This window comes from Salmo salar, chromosome ssa09 (assembly GCF_905237065.1).
Source record: "Salmo salar chromosome ssa09, Ssal_v3.1, whole genome shotgun sequence".
In the NCBI taxonomy this organism is placed as follows: domain Eukaryota; kingdom Metazoa; phylum Chordata; class Actinopteri; order Salmoniformes; family Salmonidae; genus Salmo; species Salmo salar.
Genome location: NC_059450.1, coordinates 12,315,600 through 12,336,155, shown reverse-complemented (window position 1 = coordinate 12,336,155; position 20,556 = coordinate 12,315,600). Strand labels below are relative to the sequence as shown.

Sequence of the window (20,556 nt, the reverse complement as noted above, 5' to 3'; positions counted from 1 at the left end):
AAGCACAACCCCCACCTGTGGACGTCGGGCCCTCATACCACCCTCATGGAATCTGTTTCTGACCGTTTGAGCAGACACATGCACATTTGTGGCCTGCTGGAGGTCATTTTGCAGGGCTCTGGCAGTGCTTCTCCTGCTCCTCCTTGCACAAAGGCGGAGGTAGCGGTCCTGCTGCTGGGTTGTTGCCCTCCTACGGCCTCCTCCACGTCTCGTGATGAACTGGCCTGTCTCCTGGTAGCGCCTCCATGCTCTGGACACTACGCTGACACACACAGCAAACCTTCTTGCCACAGCTCGCATTGATGTGCCATCCTGGATGAGCTGCACTACCTGAGCCACTTGTGTGGGTTGTAGACTCCGTCTCATGCTACCACTAGAGTGAAAGCACCGCCAGCATTCAAAAGTGACCAAAACATCAGCCAGGAAGCATAGGAACTGAGAAGTGGTCTGTGGTCCCCACCTGCAGAACCACTCCTTTATTGGAGGTGTCTTGCTAATTGCCTATAATTTCCACCTGTTGTCTATTCCATTTGCACAACAGCATGTGAAATGTATTGTCAATCAGTGTTGCTTCCTAAGTGGACAGTTTGATTTCACAGAAGTGTGATTGACTTGGAGTTACATTGTGTTGTTTAAGTGTTCCCTTTATTTTTTTGAGCAGTGTAGTTAATTCAATTCTCTACATCCAACCCTTAGATACATTTGGAACGGATAACCAAATGAATCAAATAAAGCAGAACAATTAATTATTCCAGTAATTCATCAGTAAATTATCTTTACTTTAAATTATAATATTATTTAGCCGAAGTCAGCTAGTCAGTCTAGGTCATGGAAAGAGCAGGTGTTCTTAATATTTTGTACACTCAGTGTATATAGACACCTAATACACACACTCATTCACACACACTACATTGACACTCCCACACACAACCCACACACATTCACCTACACTACATAAGCACACAGACACACATACCGACACAACACAAGCACATATTACACACACACACTTTTACATTTAGTCACTTTAGCAGACACTCATACTTTATTCATACACACACTCACACCACATACTTTGACACTCACAATATGCTGCTGCTACTCTGTTCTTTATTTTATTATCTATCCTGATGCCTAATCACTTTACCCTGTCATCATGTACATATCTACTTCAAATATCTCATACCTCTGCACATTGATCTGGTACTGGTACTTCCTGGATACAATCCATCATTGATCTGGTACTTCCTGGATACAACTCCATCATTGATCTGGTACTGGTACTTCCTAGATATAGCTCCATCATTGATCTGGTACTGGTACTTCCTGGATACAACTCCATCAATGATCTGGTACTGGTACTTCCTGGATATAGCTCCATCATTGATCTGGTACTGATACTTCCTAGATATAGCTCCATCATTGATCTGTATTTTATTTTATTCTTCATGTTACTGTTATTATTTTTCAACTCTGCATCATTGGGAAGGGCTTGTAAGCGTTTCACGGTAAAGTCTACACCAGTTGTATTCGATGACAAATACATTTTGATTTGTGTATATTCAGACACATTTGAAATACTTTCAAATACCTGAGCTGCGCTTGATTCAGTTTGCGTACATAATTGAACTATATGAAACCGACATCAGTGTGCTTTCGAACAGTATACTGTAGCTTCCTCCACTGTCCATATACCGGCTCGAACCAGTAATCCTTTTGCTCGCAAACTCACTTGACCGCTCTCCTTGACAGCGTACCAACCAATTGAGATATAGAAAAATATTTAATTCGATCTCCATAGGCGACATTTCAAGTTAGCTGTGGAGTGAGCTTACGGCACCTTCTTAACTCATTTACGTATACAGCCACTGTAATTACTGTAATTACAGGGACAGTGAAGCATTTTCTCTTCTTTTGGCTCTATGCTCCAAAAGTTTGGATTTGAAATCAAACAATAACTATGAAGTTAAAGTGCAGACTGCCATTTGAGTGTATTTTTTTATCCATCTCAGGTGAACTTTTTAGAAAGTACAGCACTTGTTGTTCATAGTCCCTATATTTTAGGGGAGCAAAAGTATTGGGACAAATTCACTTGTGTATTTAAGTAGTAAAAAACTATTCGGTCCCATATTAATAGCACACAATGACTACGTCAAGCTTCTGTCTGCAAATTTGTTGAATGCGTTTTCTATTTGTTTTGGTTGTGTTTCAGTTAATTTTGTGCCCTATAGGAATGAATGGTAAAAAATGTATTGTGTCATTTTGGAGTCACTTTTATTGTAAATAAACTCCAAAATGACACAACACATTATTTACCATTCACCTCTATCGGTCACAAAATAATCTGAAACACAACCAAAGCAAACCCACCAAAAAAAGTGTAGAGTCATCATTCAAAATAACCCCAATAGATGTCTTGAGCACACTTGGATAACTTCAAATACTGTACAGTAAGGTATCAATGTGCTAACCTAGCACTTTTCCCACACTGCATTTATTCAAATGCAACATAAGCCAATAGTCACAACATATTCTATATGACATGATAATCACCTCTATGATAATGTGATTGGAGTTTCAACAATAAAAGTTATCATTTTGACTGCATATAGCAATTGAGTAAAATATGAATGACTTTATTTTTGGTAAATTATCATCATGATTTTCTCAATTTGAATCTGTATCAATAAAGATATTTCCAATTATTACATTGAAATTGATTGATTGTCTCGGTATTCATTTCAACTTTTTTCAAAACTGAAATAAAGAAGTTATTAAACCTCTCAGATGTTGATCAAGGCCCGTATCCTAAAAGCATCTCAGAATAGGAGTGCTGACCTAGGACCAGCTTACCCCTTTAGATCATAATGATCTGATTCTAGATCAGCACTCTGAGACACTTCATGAATACGGGCCCAGAGTTGATCTCTGCAGTGAAACAACTGTATTTCTGGTAATACAACAAAGTCAAGATGTAATGGAGTGTAAACACACAAACACTAGTTGCACTACATTAGTATTGTTAGCATTAGCGTTTATGGGAGTCCAATATATAATCCCAACTTGTTGACGATAAAACACAGGATCAAAAACCTAAGTGACCCTTTTCCTCTTGCCACTTGTGTAAATCTGAAGGGATTGAAAATATGAAAGCAATATGTTGAAACTCCCACCCAGCCAATCATTCAGCAAGGTGGAAGTACAGCACGTTTTTACCTATCAGATCCTTTCATACCTACATGAAGTGCCCTGGCCCTAGAGGTTGTGGCCAGGGGTCAATTTGGGATTGGGCATTACATTAGTTTGATGGGGGAGTTCCAGTTGTTCCGTTCAGGACTAGACGAGGATGGGAGTCAGGACCAGATTCCTGAGCGTTCCCGTTTGCGTCGTACAATGGCGGCCACATCCTGTTTGAGAGAGGAGACGCTCTGCTCCAGCAGCTCTGAGAAATCACGCAGCAGACCAGCCTGCTCATCCACAAACAGCCTGAGACCCAAGATATCTGACTCCTCCTGGAACACACACGCACACGCACACATACAGTATATGCAGAAACACACACAAACACACTGATCTTAGATCAGTCAGTCAATAAGTAGGTAAGTAGATTGATTAATTGACTGATTGATACATACACTGGGCCTGTGCCTGCGTAGACGCTGCAGTTGAACCCTGACAGAGGTCATGCTGTGGTAGAAGACCTTCAGGGCGCGGGCAAACTCTGCATCACAGCTGGGCCGCAGACTGCTGCCCCGCCTCTCTGACCGACCACGACCCCACTCTGCTCCTACACAGAGGAGGGGAGAGAGTGAGTGAGAGAGCGAGCGAGCGAGCGAGAGAACTTAACAGTTCAGTTGTTCAGTGTATGTCTGACCGGTCCTAGATGTATTGAGCTGATCCCTCAGTGTGTTGTTCTCGGTCTTCAGTGCAGCGTTAGTGTTCCTCAGCTCCTCTACATCCTGCTGTAGAGCCCTCAGAGAGCAGCTCAGCTCTGAGCCAGGGTCCACTGTCTGCAACACACACACACACACACACACACACACACACACACACACACACACACACACACACACACACATATATACTATTTAACCCTTTGAGGTCTCATGTAAATCTATAAGCCTGTCCTACAAATATGACAAATTCTAAATCTCTGAGTCTTGTACAGATGTCTGATGTAGACTCACAGTAGCCGTCTCAGTTGCGCCAGCCTGGTCGATGATGAAGCATCCCTCTGGCGTCATCCTCACTCCCTCCAGAGACGACACCAAGTCTCTACATCCCTCTGGACAGGGAAGTATCAAGCATTACCCAGGTGTACATGTATGTGTGGCAGATGGGATCTGTGAAACTCACTCCTCAGCCTGAAGTGTCTCCACTTGCGCAGCGGCATAGCTAGCTTTTCATGGGCGTGACTGGGTAAGATGCTTCAGGATGGCAGTCAAGTGTGATTGTGGGGCAGAGGTCCTGCGTTCAATCATCGGTAGGAGCCGAAACAAGAGAAAGGGGTACTCGCCAAGCAAGCAGCATGACGTCCTTTACACATGCATACAGTATGAATACAGTACGAGTTCCAAGTCGGCAAGTCCCAGGTTTACCCTTACTATCCTGGGCCAAGGTTTTTAGGCGAGCCCCAGGTTTACAGTTCATTTCCTGGGCTCAGGTTTGTAGGCAAGTCCCAGGCTTACTTACCTTGTAGGCCCCAGAGCTCCAGCACCAGGGCGCTGGTCTGCAGGTGATCTAGCAGGCCTTGGGAGGTGTGCAGAGAGGTGAAGTGGACCCGCTGGTCCAGCAGGGGGTTGACATTGTGCCAAACGGCCGGAGTGTAGAGGGGCTGGGCACTGTCGAACATCCTGAACCTGGCAAGGGAAAGATGACGACAGTTATTTAACCTTCATTTCTCTAGGCAAGTCAATTAAGAACAAATACTTATTAATACTAAAGAACAAATACCACCCCAAACCTCTAGCCCACACCTCTAGCCCACTCACCCTATCTGAACGCCCCTGTTCCTGGCCTGTTGGACCCAGCGCAGGCCACAGCACTGATCCAGGACCAGCTGGAAGTCCAGCCGTCTCCCCAGTAGCTCAGAGGGGTCGATCAGGATGTCATCCTCCCCCAGAGTCCTGGACACAGGAGGCCCAGGGGTCGTATGTATCAAACCTCTCAGAGTGCTGTTTTAGGATCAGTTTTGCCTTTTAGATCACAATGAATAACATTACATTGACAGGGACCTGATCCTGGATCAGCACTCTGAAATGCTTGATACATACGGCCACTGGCTACATAAAGTATCTAACACCCCTGATTCAACTAGCCAACCATTCATGTTCTTCTTCATGTTACTCTAGACGGTAATTATTTAAATCGGGGTTGTGTTCATTAGGGCACAACATAGCAAAAGAAAAATGAAGATCTGAGTTCTAATTGAACAAGTTCAGGTTCAAAATGTTTTCTCTGTCCGTACTGAACACAACCCGGTAAAGTGTCTGCCTCCCATTCTTCTGTAATGTTTTACCCACAGTCCTGTGGGGCTGCATGGTAGAAGCTGGGCCTGCAGTATGGCCTCCTCAGTGCCCTCTGACCCCAATACCTGTAAACACAGAGAGGGATGAGATTGAAACAAACAAACAAACACACAAACACAAACACACACACACACACACACACACACACACACACACACACACACACACACACACACACACACACACACACACACACACACACACACACACACACAACCTCCAGCTGTTCCTCCAGTGCGATACGGAAAGCCAGAGACTGCAGCCAGAGGTGGGCGCTGCCCAAGAGCAGAGGCTCTAGCGGATCCCAAAAAGGGTCTCTGTCTCTGGGCATGGGCGCCCTGGCCGCCCCCTCTCCCTTCCGCTCCGTATGGTACTGCTGATACAACTCCTCCATCAGGAACTTGCGGTTCACAAACTTGGCCTTGGACCAGAGCCACACCTGTGGGGAGAGGACAACACACTCACCTGCGTTACACACACACACCTGACACTTAACTCAGCTCTATGCAGCAACACGGATCCTACATACACTATATATTGCCTTGCAAAAGTATTCATCCAAATTGGCGTTTTTCCTATTTTGTTGCATTACAACCTGTAATTTAAATGGATTTTTATTTGTATTTCATGTAATGGACATACACAAAATAGTCCAAAGTGCTAAGGTGAAATGAAAAATAATAATAACTTGTTTCAAAAAATTCTAAAAAATAAAAAAACGGAAAAGTGGTGCGTGCATATGTATTCATCCCCTTTGCGATGAAGCCTCTAAATAAGATCTGGTGCAACCAATTACCTTCAGAAGTCACATAATTTGTTAAATAAAGTCCACCTGTGTGCAATCTAAGTGTCACATGATCTGCCACATGATCTCAGCATATATATACACACCTGTTCTGAAAGGCCCCAGAGTCTGCAACACCACTACGCAAGGGGCACCACCAAGCAAGCGGCACCATGAAGATCAAGGAGCTCTCCAAACAGGTCAAGGACAAAGTTGTGGAGAAGTACAAATCAGGGTTGGGTTATAAAAAAATATCTGAAACTTTGAACAGCCCACGGAGCTCCATTAAATCCATTATAAAAGATGGAAAGAATATGGCACCACAACAAACCTGCCAAGAGAGGGCTGCCCACCAAAACTCACAAAGGGACCAAAGATAACCCTGAAGGAGCTGCAAAGCTCTACAGCGGAGATTGGAGTATCTGTCCATAGGACCACTTTAAGCCGTACACTCCACAGAGCTGGGCTTTATGGAAGAGTGGCCAGAAAAAAGTCATTGCTTAAAGAAAAAAATAAGCAAACACGTTTGGTGTTCGCCAAAAGGAATGTGAGAGACTCCCCAAATATATGGAAGAAAGTACTCTGGTCAGATGAGACTAAAATTGAGCTTTTTGGCCATCAAGGAAAATGCTATGTCTGGCGCAAACCCAACACCTCTCATCACCCGAGGAACACCATCCCCACAGTGTAGCATGGTGGTGGCAGCATCATGCTGTGGGGATGTTTTTCATCGGCAGGGACTGGGAACCTGGTCAGAATTGAAGAAATGATGGATGGCGCTAAATACAGGAAAATTCCTGTATTTAGCCTATCCAACTTGAAGGAACTGGAGCAGTTTTGCCTTGTTTTGCAAAAATCCCAGTGGCTAGATGTGCCAAGCTTATATATACATACCCCAAGAGACTTGCAGCTGTAATTGCTGCAAAAGGTTGCTCTACAAAGTATTGACTTTGGGGGGGTGAATAGTTATGCACGCTCAAGATTTCAGTTTTTTGTCTTATTTCTTGTTTGTTTCACAAGAAAAAATATTTTGCATCTTCAAAGTGCTAGGCCTTTTTGTGTAAATCAAATGATACAAACCCCCCCAAAATCTATTTTAATTCCAGGTTGTAAGGCAACAAAATAGGAAAAATCCCAAAGGGGGTGAATACTTTCGCAAGCCACTGTATATACAAATTATAATCAAATATGGCTTTGGAATAAAACCACAAGTGGACCTTGCAGTAACTTAGGGGTTGATAGTGTTCACAGCTAAATGAGTCAAGTTATGTTCCATGTAGAGATATTAGAGTCATCTAGTATGACAATATTCAGGAGGCGTGATTGACAGCTTGGTCTCCCCACCTGCTTGTTTTCCAGTGATGTCACTCTGACAGCGATCTCCTTCTCCAAGTCATGACCTTTAGAGTCTGATAACGCCAGGTTCTTAATCTCCAGTTTAAACTCCACCCCCTGGACACAATTAGATGACATCATTCATGTAATGGTTTCGCGTTACCCAGATTACATCCAGTAGTCAATGCAAACTGATATCCAGGGAAATAACACTATATAATCTTAGTAATTTAGTCAGAAATACCATTAAATTACATCTTTTTCTCACAAACACAAGTAAAGGGACCTTGGTTTTAGGGATGTTGCGAATGATGGGGGACGTTGTGATCTAATGATGCAAATCTCTACCTTATGATCTAATGATGCAAATCTCTACCTTATCATCTAATGATGCAAATCTCTACCTTATCATCTAATGATGCAAATCTCTACCTTATGATCTAATGACGCAAATCTCTACCTTATCATCTAATGACGCAAATCTCTACCTTATCATCTAATGATGCAAATCTCTACCTTATCATCTAATGATGCAAATCTCTACCTTATGATCTAATGATGCAAATCTCTACCTTATGATCTAATGACGCAAATCTCTACCTTATCATCTAATGATGCAAATCTCTACCTTATGATCTAATGATGCAAATCTCTACCTTATCATCTAATGATGCAAATCTCAGGATGAAAATGTTTCCGCATTAACATGTAAACCATGCATGATGGGGAATTATAAAACAGAATGTCAAACCCATCAGGATTAAAGTGATACTTCAGGATTTGGTCAATCTACTTCCCCAGAGTCAGATGAACTCATGGGTACCATTTATAAGTCTCTGCGTCCAGTATGAAGGAAGTTAGAGGTAGTTTCACGAGCAAATACTAAGTAACGCTAGTAAGCAATTAGCGACTTCCTTCATACTGCACGCAGAAACATACAAATGGTATCTATGAGCTCATCTGGCTCTGGGGAAGTAGATAAAGGGCTACGCCGACAAAATCCTGAAGTATTCCTTTAAAGGTATAATCTTGTGTTTGTCTGTCACCTTGTGTAGCTCCTGGCTCATCTGGTTGGCCTCAGCCACCATGGGCATCAGTTTGATGTAGTCATAGAAAACAGCCAGGAGACTAGGGTCAGTCTGACTGGGGACTGCACTGGAGTCACCTACAGGGGGAGACCGAGAGAGAGGAGATACACACGTCAACCATTTCTCTGTGTGAGACACTAATACCTAGGTCATCTCTCTCTTTCTGTCTCGCACACAGTAGCTCTCTCTCTCTAGGAGACTGATACTTCTCCCCGTTTCTCTCTGCCACTCTCTTACACACACTTTTGCTCTCCAAAACGGATTCTTCTACCCTTTCTCTCTCTTTTTACCTCTGTCACCTGCATGCACACCCACACCCACGCACACTCCCTTCCATCTCTCTCTTTCTCTTTCTCTCACTCTGTCTCTCTCATTCACTCTCTCTCTCTCCCTCCCTCCCTCCGTCTCTCTCTCTTTCCTACCCTGTGTCTGCTCCTCACACAGTGAGTGGAGGTTGATGCCCTCAGCGGCTGCCAGTTCAGACTGGAAGTAGTCGTAGTCATAGCGACTCCAGTCATCCCCGCCCCTCTCAGATGGGTAGCCAATGAACAGGTAGGTGCTATTAGAACCCAGGATGAGTCGGTCCTAGAGGCGAGGGGGCAGAGGACGGGTTGATATGAGGGTAGGAATCAAGGACTTAACCCATTGTCCACTTCCGAGGGCATAGTGCATAGGATAGGGGCAGTGGTGGTCGTCACAATCTGGTCATGCTAGAGAAGATGGGAGACTAACTATAATGATTATTACTAGCCATACAGTGCATTCGAAAAGTATTCAGACCCCTTCACTTTTTCCACATTTTGTTACGTTACAGCCTTATTCTAAAATGTATTAAATACCTTTTTTACACACAACACCCCATAATGACAGAGCGAAAACTGTTTTGCAATAGTTTTTTCTAATTCATTAAAAATAAATGTAAAAAAAACATCTTCACATAAGTATTCAGACCCTTTGCTATGAGACTCGAAATTGAGCTCAGGTGCATCCTGTTTCCATTGATCATCCATAAGATGTTTCTACAACTTGATTGGAGTCCACCTGTGGTAAATTCAATTGATTGGACATGATTTGGAAAGGCACACAGCTGTCTATATAAGGTGCCACAGTTGACAGTTAATGTCAGAGCAAAAACCAAGCCATGAGGTCGAAGGAATTGTCCGTAGAGCTCCGAGACAGGATTGTGTCAAGGTACAGATCTGGGGAAGGGTACCAGAAAATGTCTGCAGCATTGAAGGTCCCCAAGAACTCAGTGGCCTCCATCATTCTTAAATGGAAGAAGTTTGGAACTACCAAGACCCTTCCTAGAGCTGAGCAAGCAAGACAGAGAAGGGCCTTGGTCAGAGTATTCGACAAAGTATTCGACGGTCCCTCTGACAAAGCTCTAGAGTTCCTCTGTGGAGATGGGAGAACCTTCCAGACGGACAACCATCTCTGCAGCACTCCACCAATCAGGCCTTTATGGTAGAGTGGCCAGATGGAAACCATTCCTTAGTAAAAGGCACATCAAAGCCCGCTTGGAGTTTGCCAAAAGGGACCTAAAGGACTCAGACCATGAGAAACAATATTCTCTGGTCTGATGAAACCATTATTGAACTCTTTGGCCTGAATGCCAAGCGTTACGTCTGGAGGAAACCTGCCACCATCCCTACGGTGAAGCATGGTGGTGGCAGCATCATGCTGTGGGATGTTATTCAGCAGCAGGGACTGGGTGACTAGTCAGGATCGAGGGAAAGATGAACGGAGCAAAGTACTGATAGATCATTGATGAAAACCTGCTCCAAAGCGCTCAGGACCTCAGACTGGGGCGAAGGTTCACCTTCCAACAGGACAACGACCCTAAGCACACAGCCAAGACAACACAGGAGTGGCCTCAGGACAAGTCTCTGAATGTCCTTGAGTGGCCCAGCCAGAGCCTGAACATCTCTGGAGCGACCTGAAAATATCTGTGCAGCGACGCTCCCCACCCAACCTGACAGAGGTTGAGAGGATCTGCAGAGAAGAATGGGAGAAACTCTCCAAATACAGGTGTGCCAAGCTTGTAGCGTCATACCCAAGAAGACTCGAGGCTGTAATCACTGCCAAAGGTGCTTCAACAAAGTACTGAGTAAAGGGTCTGAAGACTTATGTAAATGTGATATTTACATTTTTGCTTTGTTATTATGTGGTATTGTGTGTAGATTGATGAGGTGGAAAAAAAAACAATTGAATCCATTTTAGAATAAGGCTGTAACTTAACAAATTGTGGAAAAGGTCAAGGGGTCTGAATACTTTCCGAATCCACTGTAAATGTTATTTTATCCCCTAACCTTTACCCTTACCTCTTAAGCCCATATGAAAAACTCATGCTCATGTTCTTGCTCATCAGTTTTGACCATGTTGCGACTAATGTCTGAACTACGCTGAGTATATGTCCTATAGTTCCACAGAGGGGCCTGTTTCAAAATGGCAGAAATAATTTGTTTCCATGGAGACGAACCAGGTGCTGCAGCTCGGTTTTCTGGGAGATGGGTGTTCCGTTGACAATGACATTTGACCCCGCCAGTGGGGTCAGGTACACCCTACGCTGGACGTTAATGAACACAGCGTGACGCTCCTGGATCCTGAAGAGGTAAAAAGGGTTTATTGGTGACCTTTATTTTCTTTTTTCGTAACTATTTATAAAATGTATGTACCATTCCCAGACTGTCCCTTTTATTGATGTCATAAATGAACCAAACAAAGCAGCACCTGTCTGAAACGCAGTCCGCATTTATTCAGGTTTTGTGCTTGATTAAAAAAAAGTGTGATGAATTCAAAGCCAATTTGCACGTTTTCCAAATCTTTTTTTGTGTGTGTCATACTCACCCTAGGCCCCTGATTGAGATGGACCTGGGTGAAGAGTCAGAGAGCCCTATATCCCACTCACCTATAAAACACACACACACACACACACACACTATTCCCAAAGTCTTGATTGAGTGTGTGTATGTTCATTCGATCGTAAAGCTGTAGTCTGGGGCAGTTGAGAGACTCACCCTCCTGTATGAAGAGCTTGACCACCCCTGACAGCTGAGTATCCTCGTTGATGTTCAGGATGTACGGATGCATCTGCATCATCCTGCGCTCCTGAGAAAGAGAGAGAGACATGGAGAGAGAGGGGGGAGGGGGAGTGAGGAAGGGGCGTGTGTGTGTGCGCGTGTGCATGTGTACCTGTGTGATAGTAGTGTACTGCTGCTCCCAGTCCTTCAAGGCCTCCTGTAGATGTTGTTCCCAGAGCGTCTGGATGGCTCTGATCTGCAGCTCGTTATGGGTCAACAGTCGACGCAGCTCCTCTGGACACAACAACAACATAAATACAGCTACATATTAGTATACTAACATTCTAACTAACATGTTGCCCACTTTCTCTTCTCCCTGCCTTTACTCCTCCTGCTATCGCTCCAAGCTCCAAGTCCCAACTACGCTGTCCTCGACATCCCTCCCCCCTATCTCCATCTCCAGCCTACTGGTTTCCTCATCTGCCCGCCCTCCCTCCTTCCATCTCCTACTGGTTTCGTCCTCTGCCCTGCGTCCCTCCTGTCCCAGGCGGCTGAGTCTCTGCAGGAGCCTGGCGTTCTCAGCCTTCAGCTCCTTCACCAGGCGCTCCGTGGGACTCTCGTTCACCACCGCACGGTTCTGGATACGCTTTGCCCTAAGGGGGGGGGGGGGGGGTCATCTGTGAACTGTACTGTATATGTGAAATACTAAGAGTTTTCTAACAAAGAAGGAATGCTGGGCCTACTGTACCTTTCAGCATATCGCAGGGTTGAGATAGACTCTTCATAGCAGATGTCAGCCGGACTCAGAGCTGCAATCTGAGCATTCTGGTATTTAGTTATGACATACGGTAAGAGAGCTCAAGACCGACTCACTTTTTGTGAGTTTACCCAACCATAATATTAACACATTTCACCCCCCCCCCCCCCCCAAAAAGCTAATCATATAATATGAATCATATCTTTAGATGTTAATAGAGGTGCACACTACACTCTTAGAAAAAAGGGTTCCAAAAGGGTTATACAGCTGTCCCCATAGGAGAACCATTTTGGTTCCAGGTAGAACCTTTTTGGGTTCCATTAAGAACCCTCTGTGGAAAGGGTTTTTACCTGGAACCAAAAGGGTTCTCCAACGGGTTCTCCTATGGGGACAGCTGAAGAACCTGTTTAGGTTCTAGATAGAAAAAAAAGATTCTAAGGGTGTAGACAAAGGGTTACCATGACAGTACGGCTGTTCCCCCCCAGGGCAGACTGCAGAAGCTTGGTGAGGACAGAGTCTCTATATGGGATATGGACTACTTTCTTCCCTACCGCTACATCAGCAAGGGCACTGCAGGGAGAGGAGGAGGAGGGGGAAGGAGAGGAGATGAGAGAAGTAGGAATACAAAAAGCAGTGCTGGAAACAAATATGAATATAGAAAGAGTTTTTGGTGACATGTTGGCGTGGAGGGCAGATCTCTCCCTGACCTGATGACGTTGCCCAGGGTGGTGAGGCTGAGGTTTATGGCTGTGCCCTCTTTGAGCCGGTCGGCCTCGGAGCCTGACACCCGCTGTCTCTCGCTGCCCGCCAGGTCCACCAGGTTGATGTTAGACTGCTTGGTGATGCTCTCCTCAGAGAAGATCTGCAGAGGGACAGGAGAGTGTCAGAGATACAATAAGAACACCAAGGGTCATATCTGACACCCAAATCAACCCCCCGGCACCTGTGTACATCTGTGAAGCACAGGAGGTTGGTGGCACCTTAATTGGGGAGGACGAGCTCGTGGTAATGGCTGGAGTGGAATGAGTGGACTGATGCTTTTCCATTCGCTCCGTTACGGACATTATTATGAGCCGTCCTCCCCTCAGCAGCCTCCACTGATATGAAAGGATTGGACAGATGTATCCAACAAGTAAAAAGTACCTTCTGACTTATCCAATGGCAAGGTCAAGCTTTTTCCATACTTATCTAATCCTTTCAGAGCAGAAGTGTTTAGGGATTAGGGGCTAGGGGTTGACTGGGCAATGTGACTTACCTGTTTGAGCTGGAGGATGATGAGCATGTGTGAGCGGCTGCTGTTGGCGTTCATGTGTGTGGTGGCCGTGGTGCGCATCCTCGTCCCCTGCTCCATCAGCTGCTCCACCTACAATATATATATATCAATAAATCAACTAGATTAAAAATAATAATAATAATAATAATATTGATACATGTACAGTGAGCTCCAAAAGTATTGGGACAGTGACATTGAAATCATACAATGACTATGAGGTTAAAGCTTTAATTTGAGGGTATTTTCGTCCGTTTCGGGTGAACCGTTTAGAAATTACAGCACTTTTTGTACATAGTCCCCCATTTTAAAGGAACAAAAGTTTTGGGACAAATTCACATATATGTGTATTAAAGTAGTAAAAAGTGAAGTATTTGGTCCCATATTCATAGCACGCAATGACTACATCAAGCTTTTGACCCCACAAATTTGCTGGATGCATTTGCTGTTTGTTTTGGTGAGTTTCAGATCATTTTGTGCCCTATAGAAATTAATGGTAAATAATTTAGTGTGTCATTTTGGAGTCACTTTTATTGTAAATAAGAATAGAATATGTTCCTAAATATTTCTACATTAATGTGGATGCTACCATGACTACAGATAATCCTGAAATAATTGTGAATAATGATGAGTGAGAAAGTTACAGACGCACAAATATCATACCCCAAAGACATGCTAACCTCTCACCATTACAGTAACAGGGGAGGTTAGCATTATTGCGGGGATATGATATCTGTGCATCTAACTTTCTCACAAATTTTTGTAGAGACACAAGCTTGATGTAGTCTATGAATGCGTGCTATGAATACGAGACCAAATACTTAAATTTGTTCTATTTTAAAACCCATAATATATGTGATTTTCTCCCAATACATTTGGTCCCCTAAAATGGGGGGACTATGTACAAAAAGTGCTGTAATTTCTGAACGGTTCACCCAATATGGACGAAATCACCCCAAAAGTAAAGCTGACCGTCTGCACGTTGACCTCATAGTCATTGTATTGTTTCACTGTATGTAGAGATAATAATGGAATGTTGCACCTGTGGGGCACTGTCACAGGGGACCCTGCGAAGCCCCTCCACATAGAAGCCTCTCTGCTGCTCCTCTCGGACACGCAGCCCCCCCGGAGACCGAGACCCCCGCGACAACAGGTCAACCACCTGTAGGGGGAGGGGGACAAGGGCTTGGGGTCAAAACCTGGACAGATCAACTGTGAACTGTACATGTCAAATACTCAAGAGTGTTCGACAGGCATGACAGAGAAAAGCCCAGACTTACCTGTTCATTGTAGATTTCCAACATGCTGAAAAAGACCTTGGGGAACAGAGGAAAATGATAAAAATCTAAAATTATTTCTGGCTGTGATATTAGTTTTTGTCTTCTTGTTTTGTTTGTGTAATTGTTCTGTGTTGTGGTTGTCTTTTGGTACAGTTTGTCTATCTGTGAGCTGTGAATTTTTAATGATTATTTCTTATTTGTTTAATAGATTAAAAAAAGTCATATTTCAGACCTACACACCTGGCACTGTCGGCTGTCCTGGTTGGCCCTGATGGCCTGAAACAGTTTGTCACAGAGGGTGGGCACCAGGCCCTTGTTGGGTCCGTACCCGACCATGGAGTAGCTCTTCCCTGAGCCAGTCTGCCCGTAGGCTAGCAGGGTGGCGTTATAACCTTGAAGGGCATTCTCCAGGATCCCCTCCCCCAGGTCCTGGAACACACTACCCTGAGGGGACAGACAGTGTTACCGCCCTGAGGGAGAAAATACAGTTACTGCCCTGAGGGAGAATAGACAGAGTTACTGCCCTGAGGGAGAATATACAGAGTTACTGCCCTGAGGGAGAATATACAGAGTTACTGCCCTGAGGGAGAATAGACAGAGTTACTGCCCTGAGGGAGAATAGACAGAGTTACCGCCCTGAGGGAGAATATACAGAGTTACTGCCCTGAGGGAGAATATACAGAGTTACTGCCCTGAGGGAGAATAGACAGAGTTACTGCCCTGAGGGAGAATATACAGAGTTACTGCCCTGAGGGAGAATATACAGAGTTACTGCCCTGAGGGAGAATATACAGAGTTACTGCCCTGAGGGAGAATAGACAGAGTTACTGCCCTGAGGGAGAATATACAGAGTTACTGCCCTGAGGGAGAATAGACAGTTACTGCCCTGAGGGAGAATAGACAGAGTTACTGTCCTGAGGGAGAATAGACAGAGTTACTGCCCTGAGGGAGAATAGACAGTTACTGCCCTGAGGGAGAATAGACAGTTACTGCCCTGAAGGAGAATAGACAGTTACTGCCCTGAGGGAGAATAGACAGTTACTGCCCTGAGGGAGAATAGACAGAGTTACTACCCTGATGGAAAATAGACAGTTACTGCCCTGAGGGAGAATAGACAGAGTTACCGCCCTGAGGGAGAATATACAGAGTTACTGCCCTGAGGGAGAATATACAGAGTTACCGCCCTGAGGGAGAATATACAGAGTTACTGCCCTGAGGGAGAATAGACAGAGTTACTGCCCTGAGGGAGAATATACAGAGTTACTGCCCTGAGGGAGAATAGACAGAGTTACTGCCCTGAGGGAGAATATACAGAGTTACTGCCCTGAGGGAGAATAGACAGAGTTACTGCCCTGAGGGAGAATAGACAGAGTTACTGCCCTGAGGGAGAATAGACAGAGTTACTGCCCTGAGGGAGAATAGACAGTTACTGCCCTGAGGGAGAATAGACAGTTACTGCCCTGAGGGAGAATAGACAGTTACTGCCCTGAGGGAGAATAGACAGTTACTGCCCTGAGGGAGAATAGACAGTTACTGCCCTGAGGGAGAATAGACAGAGTTACTGCCCTGAGGGAGAATAGACAGTTACTGCCCTGAGGGAGAATAGACAGAGTTACTGCCCTGAGGGAGAATATACAGAGTTACTGCCCTGAGGGAGAATATACAGAGTTACTACCCTGAGGGAGAATAGACAGAGTTACTGCCCTGAGGGAGAATAGACAGAGTTATTGCCCTGAGGGAGAATATACAGAGTTACTGCCCTGAGGGAGAATAGACAGAGTTACTGCCCTGAGGGAGAATAGACAGAGTTACTGCCCTGAGGGAGAATATACAGAGTTACTGCCCTGAGGGAGAATAGACAGTTACTGCCCTGAGGGAGAATAGACAGTTACTGCCCTGAGGGAGAATAGACAGTTACTGCCCTGAGGGAGAATAGACAGTTACTGCCCTGAGGGAGAATAGACAGAGTTACTGCCCTGAGGGAGAATAGACAGTTACTGCCCTGAGGGAGAATAGACAGAGTTACTGCCCTGAGGGAGAATAGACAGAGTTACTACACTGATGGAAAATAGACAGTTACCGCCCTGAGGGAGAATAGACAGTTACTGCCCTGAGGGAGAATAGACAGTTACTGCCCTGAGGGAGAATAGACAGTTACTGCCCTGAGGGAGAATAGACAGTTACTGCCCTGAGGGAGAATAGACAGTTACTGCCCTGAGGGAGAATAGACAGAGTTACTGCCCTGAGGGAGAATAGACAGTTACTGCCCTGAGGGAGAATAGACAGAGTTACTGCCCTGAGGGAGAATAGACAGAGTTAATGCCCTGAGGGAGAATAGACAGAGTTACTGCCCTGAGGGAGAATAGACAGAGTTACTGCCCTGAGGGAGAATAGACAGAGTTACTGCCCTGAGGGAGAATAGACAGAGTTACTGCCCTGAGGGTGAGACCGACAGAGTTATTGTCCTGAGGGAGAATATACAGAGTTACTGCCCTGAGGGAGAATATACAGAATTACTGCCCTGAGGGAGAATATACAGAGTTACTGCTGTCACAGTATCCACAGAAGGTGGCGCCCCTCCTCGGTCGAGCGGCGGTCGTCGTCGCCGGCCTACTAGCTGCCACCGATCCATGTTTCTGTGTCTTTTGGTTTTGTCTGTCTGTTCCGCACCTGTTTCTTGTCTGTCATTAGTGGGGGTGGTATTTAGTGTGCCTTTTCAGTTCAGGATTTCGTGCGGGATTGTTTTATGTCATTTCAGTATAGACGTTAGTGAGCACTGCTCCCTATTTTCTATTATTGACCGGGCTGCGCCCCGTGCGTCATTTGTTTTGGAAACGTGTTTCCCTCTTTGATTATTGTGTGCGCCCTGTGCCTTTCGGCTTCTTGTGTTTTCCGGATTGTTATTAAACACTACGATCTACCGGACCTCTGTCTCCTGCAATTGACTCTGCCTCTCTACTGAACCTGGTAACTCGTGACAACTGCCCTGAGGGAGAATAGACAGAGTTACTGCCCTGAGGGAGAATAGACAGAGTTACTGCCCTGAGGGAGAATAGACAGAGTTACTGCCCTGAGGGAGAATATACAGAGTTACTGCCCTGAGGGAGAATAGACAGAGTTACTGCCCTGAGGGAGAATAGACAGAGTTACTGCCCTGAGGGAGAATAGACAGAGTTACTGCCCTGAGGGAGAATAGACAGAGTTACTGCCCTGAGGGAGAATAGACAGAGTTACTGCCCTGAGGGAGAATATACAGAGTTACCGCCCTAAGGGAGAATATACAGAGTTACTGCCCTGAGGGAGAATATACAGTTACTGCCCTGAGGGAGAATAGACAGTTACTGCCCTGATGGAGAATAGACAGAGTTACTGCCCTGAGGGAGAATAGACAGTTACTGCCCTGAGGGAGAATAGACAGTTACTGCCCTGAGGGAGAATAGACAGAGTTACTGCCCTGAGGGAGAATATACAGAGTTACTGCCCTGAGGGAGAATAGACAGAGTTACTGCCCTGAGGGAGAATAGACAGTTACTGCCCTGAGGGAGAATAGACAGAGTTACTGCCCTGAGGGAGAATATACAGAGTTACTGCCCTGAGGGAGAATAGACAGAGTTACTGCCCTGAGGGAGAATATACAGAGTTACTGCCCTGAGGGAGAATAGACAGAGTTACTGCCCTGAGGGAGAATAGACAGAGTTACTGCCCTGAGGGAGAATAGACAGAGTTACTGCCCTGAGGGAGAATAGACAGAGTTACTGCCCTGAGGGAGAATAGACAGAGTTACTGCCCTGAGGGAGAATAGACAGAGTTACTGCCCTGAGGGAGAATAGACAGAGTTACTGCCCTGAGGGAGAATATACAGAGTTACTGCCCTGAGGGAGAATAGACAGAGTTACTGCCCTGAGGGAGAATAGACAGAGTTACTGCCCTGCCCTCCGCAATGTATCATCCTCCTCAGCTAAGTTCCTCTTCTCCCCCTCCTCACCTGGTCAGCATATCGTCCTCCAGGCTCCTCAGGTACGTACAGGCCAGAGCAGTCTCTGGTGAAGCCGCTGTGGGACCAGTAGGCATAGTCAAAGCAGAAGGAGCGTGGGCTCTGGCTGTTCCGAGGGTCCTGGATGGTGATGGTGCTGGAGGCCATAGAGATAATGCAGCGGCCGCCCGCGTCCCTCTCTCTCTGGGCACGGGAGGGGAGAGACGGACGGACGGACGGGGGGGGACACACCAGTGCAGCAGGTATAGTATTGGTGGAGGACCACATAGTACACAAAACACAGTGCAGATTGGCATGATAGCATGACACAGTCTGATGATGGATCATGTCCTAGACAAATTTGTAGGAGAGAAATACTAAACCGAACAAACAACTAGAAACATCCCAGATCTGTCCACAACTGACCTTGTTGAAGGGTCTGACGCGTACGGCCACTTTGACACAGTCCTTCCCCGGCATCTCTGCTCCTTTAGCCCTCATGATCGTCCCTGCTTCTGTAAGGGAAAGGCTGGGTGACACCCTGCACCCACTGACAGCAGCACCAGGGCTGCAGCTCAATAGTCTAGAGCAGCTTCCTCGTCATTGTCTCCTCTCCTCCATCTGCACTGATGTTTTGGCTAAGAACCAGACAGGTGAAATAGATGTCCTGAAAGACATCGTCCATGTTGCTTTCATCAGGTCTGTATTTTCAGGTGAAGGAGAGGAGACCACTCCAGGCTATTGAGACGCAGCGCAGGCGAGTAGCTAAGTAACCTGAGTAGCCAGGTGATCACTTTCACTCTGCATCTCCCTGTATGAATTATACACAGACCCAGCGCCCTTTATAAAGGAAAGCTATGCACAACCTTTTATAAAGGCTACAGACTCACAGCCTTTTTTGAAAGGGAGACTACAGACACACACACAGAAACCTTTATAAAGGAAGATTACGAACACTCACAGTTAACTTTTGTCACCGTATGAGCCAGTACCAACACCCCCCCTGCCCCCTCATAGTAGCCGTCAGTCTTATACCGCTATGGTATAATTCTATCACACAAATCATCTCAGAAAAAGGTCCTAGGAATCCTGTTCAAACCGGTTTTAAAACTCCCAGCTCAGAGTAGGTTTAATGAAGTTAAGACATTGCCCAGACAAGATCTGAGCGAGGAGCATAAACAATTCTTAAAAGTTTATCTTGGCTGGTAATCATGACAGTTTGATGCTCATTGACGTTGTTGCAAAAGATGGGGAATAACCAATCGCGATGAGGCATCGCCAGCTGTGAACTCTATGGGTAACACGCTTCAGACAAACACGGTGAATGCGACTGTACATAAATAAAATGTAATGGTAAAAATTTGATATAATTTTCACTTGGCACGATCAATTAATTTGCCTACATTTAATTATTACCTAATATTGCATCTTTTTTTTTTTAAATTGACCAAAGTTTGGGAAACCGTGCCCTAGATGCCTTCAATTGCCCAATTTATAGGCATTGCCAATTTAGACTTTTTT

General features: G+C 45.3%; 1 protein-coding gene across 1 annotated transcript; it reads right to left on the bottom strand.

Moving 5' to 3' along the window:
- Positions 1-2,534: 2,534 nt before the first annotated feature.
- On the bottom strand, positions 2,535-19,536 carry kif28 (kinesin family member 28). Its single transcript, XM_045723330.1, has 25 exons — positions 19,462-19,536; positions 19,048-19,239; positions 15,303-15,524; positions 15,063-15,098; positions 14,825-14,944; positions 13,768-13,875; positions 13,220-13,374; positions 12,971-13,082; positions 12,504-12,571; positions 12,266-12,408; positions 11,928-12,049; positions 11,753-11,843; positions 11,583-11,643; positions 11,215-11,338; positions 9,158-9,320; positions 8,694-8,812; positions 7,657-7,764; positions 5,746-5,967; positions 5,523-5,593; positions 4,992-5,126; positions 4,693-4,859; positions 4,188-4,285; positions 3,875-4,010; positions 3,636-3,787; positions 2,535-3,512 (listed from the first exon to the last, which is right to left on the bottom strand). Exons 1-25 carry the CDS (start codon positions 19,534-19,536, stop codon positions 3,354-3,356), a joined length of 3,159 nt encoding a protein of 1,052 aa, XP_045579286.1. The 3' UTR covers positions 2,535-3,353.
- Positions 19,537-20,556: the final 1,020 nt, after the last annotated feature.

Coding starts and splice junctions, on each gene's coding strand:
- kif28 (XM_045723330.1), bottom strand. CDS start 19,536: ATGAGGGCTAAAGGAGCAGAGATGCCGGGGAAGGACTGTGTCAAAGTG. Junction 13,083..13,219: donor ACCCTGGGCAACGTCATCAG/GTCAGGGAGAGA, acceptor CTCTCCCTGCAG/TGCCCTTGCTGATGTAGCGG. Junction 8,813..9,157: donor GTGTGAGGAGCAGACACAGG/GTAGGAAAGAGA, acceptor CTCCCCCTGTAG/GTGACTCCAGTGCAGTCCCC.